Here is a 3,085-nt window from a genome sequence, read left to right as displayed (position 1 = left end):
TAGCTTATTCACTTCTGTTCCAAATTTGGGATTTAGCTTCCACAGTTGAGCACTATTTGATCACTTATTGGGCGCAAAGTCCCCTATGCATTTGGGGTTTGATGCCATCCTCTAGCTATGGGTGAAAACAGTTTCCCACTCACAGGTCTTTCTTCCCCTCTCCTATATAAATGCAGAGATCTGACTTTCTGAAATCATCTTTATTGGCAAGCATTTGGTCAGTGTTTAGGGTCCAAGAAAAAGCATTCCATTTAAGACATTCCTAGATATCCAAGGACATATAATTAATATATGTCTAAAGCTATTGATTCATAACTGCTCAGATAGTTAGAAAAAATAAGCATGTCCTGGTTTTACTTCACTTGTTAATAAGAAAAGTAATGAGCTACAACCAACCTTGCATTAAAAGATCCCTAACTCCTCATGCTCACCTTTGCCTCAGTTTACTGATGGTTTTAGTTTAGGAAATTTACTGCTGTGCACTATTTTCACAGACGGCAGAAAAACAAATAAATTAACCATCTGCTCACAGCCTCTGGGAAGAAAGAAAGACAATCTTCCTACTGGTGCCACAGATTCACACCGCAAGCTCTCAGAGCAGCTGATGGGCATCAAGCCCCAGATCTGATCATTTAGAGGCCTGGTTCTCCTCCCTGTTTCCACAGCTTAGAGCTAATGGTATAAACTCCAGATATAAAAGGCCCCTAGAGCTTGCAATATTTGGTGAATGTGCTAATAGGCCAAAGACCGAAAACTTCCCTTGTCTCTTTACATAGGTTATCTGGTTACTTTCTATGCCCGCATGATTTCGGGGGACTTGTATAGCCAGGTCAGATCAAAGAGAGTTAATAGAAGCTGGAGCAAAAGTTGGAGCATACGTGTCCCAGATATTAGAAGAAACAGGAAAATGAGAAAGGAGGAAGAGAAGGAGAAGAATATAGCAGAGAATTGGAGTTGGAATTAGACTTGAGACAGAGAATTAGAGCTAAGAAATTATAGACAGATAGGACAGAAGAATTGGAAGAGAGAAAAATAAAAAGACATGGATAGAAAGAACCTGTTATGAGTAGATTCCTCAACCCTCAGACTTCAGTTCATTCACTTATCCTAGCATCTTTTTTGGACCCCTGAGGAAAAGCACTTTACAGGCAAGCACTTTAAAGTTTTGAATAGAGAATGTGACCTGGCCCACTTAGTAAGCTGCACCCATTGCATAAAATCTTTATTCTTTAATTAAAAGTTCATGTTATAATTTAATTAACATATAAAATGGTGTGAAGTGGTTTATGATATCACTGCAGATATCATAAACATGTCTTTTTTTATATAACAGAAGAACACATGTCTTCTGTTACTATTCCTCTGTCCACTTTCTCCGTCTCTCTCTATTCCTCTTCTAGTGACCCCAGTTCAGCCTCCATACTCTTCTATTCATCTCCAAACTTCCAAAAATAAGACAAAGTTTAATATTTTTGTTCTGGTGGAACTAGTTTATTCTTCATAATGATGCTCTCTACTTCTATCATTTTTCCCGCAAAAATGCTAATTAAATTTCTTCTTATACCCTAGTAAAGAGTTATCTTGTACACATTACAAAAGTTTCCATATGCCTGTGGATAGGCACCTAGAATAATTCCATAACCCAGTCTTTGTTAATATTGCTGCAATAAACATGAGTACACAGGAATCTTTATAGTACTCTGGTTTGGAGAGTTTATGTATACATTCAGAAGTCATATGGATGAGTGACATGTCCCTTTATATTACTTGATAGAACTATGGTCAGTGGCATCTTTCTTAGAACATGAGTAACATGATTAAATATTTTCTTTGCTTCTTACGAGGAAATGATCTTGTTTCACTTGAGGAGTTTCTTCAGAGCCTCTTTCACATCCTTATTCCTCAGGCTGTAGATCAAAGGATTCAGCATGGGGAAAACCACTGTGTAAAAGGTTGAAACAATTTTGTCCCTACCTAAAGAATAGCTTGATCTGGGACGAGCATAAATGTAGAGAATGGAGCCATAGTACAAGGTCACAGAGATGAGGTGGGACGAACAGGTAGAGAAGGCCTTAAGGCGACCCTGAGTGGAGCGAATCCTCAGGATAATGGCAATAATGAAGAGATAGGTGGCCAGGATAAATACAATGGGGATGATGACATTGGAAGTCAAGAGGAAGAACAACACAGACTGAAAGCTCTCTTTCTTGCCACAGGCCAGCTTCACCAGGGGTGGGATATCACAGAAAAAGTCATCAATTACATTGTCACTGCAGAAATTCAAGGCAAAAGTGTCTTTGGTGATGATGACAGAGTTAATGAAACCACCCAGATATGAAGCAGCCACAAAAAATACACATAGCTTTAAGGACATGGCTTGTGAGTAAAGCAGGGGCTTTGAGATGGCCACATAGCGGTCATAAGCCATGGCAGCCAAAAGGTAGCACTCAGTGTAGTCCAGTGCCGCAGAGAAGAAGAATTGAGCCACACAGCCAGCAAAGGAGATGCTCTTGTCTTCAGAGATGCATGTTGCTAGGATCTTTGGGGTGTAGACAGAAGACAACCCAAGATCCAGGAATGATAGGTTTCCAATGAAGAAATACATGGGTGTGTGGAGCCGGGAATCATTGCAAATTAACACAATGAGGGAGCTATTTCCCAGCAAAGTCAATGTATATACAACAAGAAACACTGCAAACAGTATCTTCTGCATCATTGGGTCGGTTGTGAATCCCAACATGATGAACTCACTGATTGTATTATTATTCTGATACATGACTGTAATTAATGTAACTGAAGAGGAGAGAAAAGGAAGTTTCAGATTAAGCTATTACACTGAATAAATGAAAAATAAGTTAAAGAAATAAGTGTCATGAAAATGTAATTAATGAAACTTTTTATAAATTTAGAAGATGTAGCTTAATTCAAATAATAGAAATAAAAGAGATTTTAATATAAGCAAAATTATTGTGGATTATTTTACTATATTTTAGTTTGAAATATAAATAACTTTCCATTTGCAAAATAATTTTCATTAAATTATCCATTATTGCAAATTATATGCTGCTTTCTCCTTATTAAGTAG

General features: G+C 37.7%; 1 protein-coding gene across 1 annotated transcript; it reads right to left on the bottom strand.

The window, feature by feature from the left end:
• Nucleotides 1-1,858: 1,858 nt before the first annotated feature.
• Nucleotides 1,859-2,776, bottom strand: LOC126497584 (olfactory receptor 1013). Its single transcript, XM_050135692.1, has one exon. The coding sequence runs from the start codon at nt 2,774-2,776 to the stop codon at nt 1,859-1,861; it is 918 nt and encodes a 305-aa protein (XP_049991649.1).
• Nucleotides 2,777-3,085: the final 309 nt, after the last annotated feature.

The sequence above is a fragment of the Alexandromys fortis genome, unplaced genomic scaffold (genome assembly GCF_014885135.2).
Source record: "Alexandromys fortis isolate MF-2015 unplaced genomic scaffold, M_Fortis_MF-2015_v1.1 scaffold_23, whole genome shotgun sequence".
NCBI classification, from domain to species: domain Eukaryota; kingdom Metazoa; phylum Chordata; class Mammalia; order Rodentia; family Cricetidae; genus Alexandromys; species Alexandromys fortis.
Note: the sequence above shows the minus strand (reverse complement) of the source record. Positions and strands in the feature narration are given on the sequence as shown.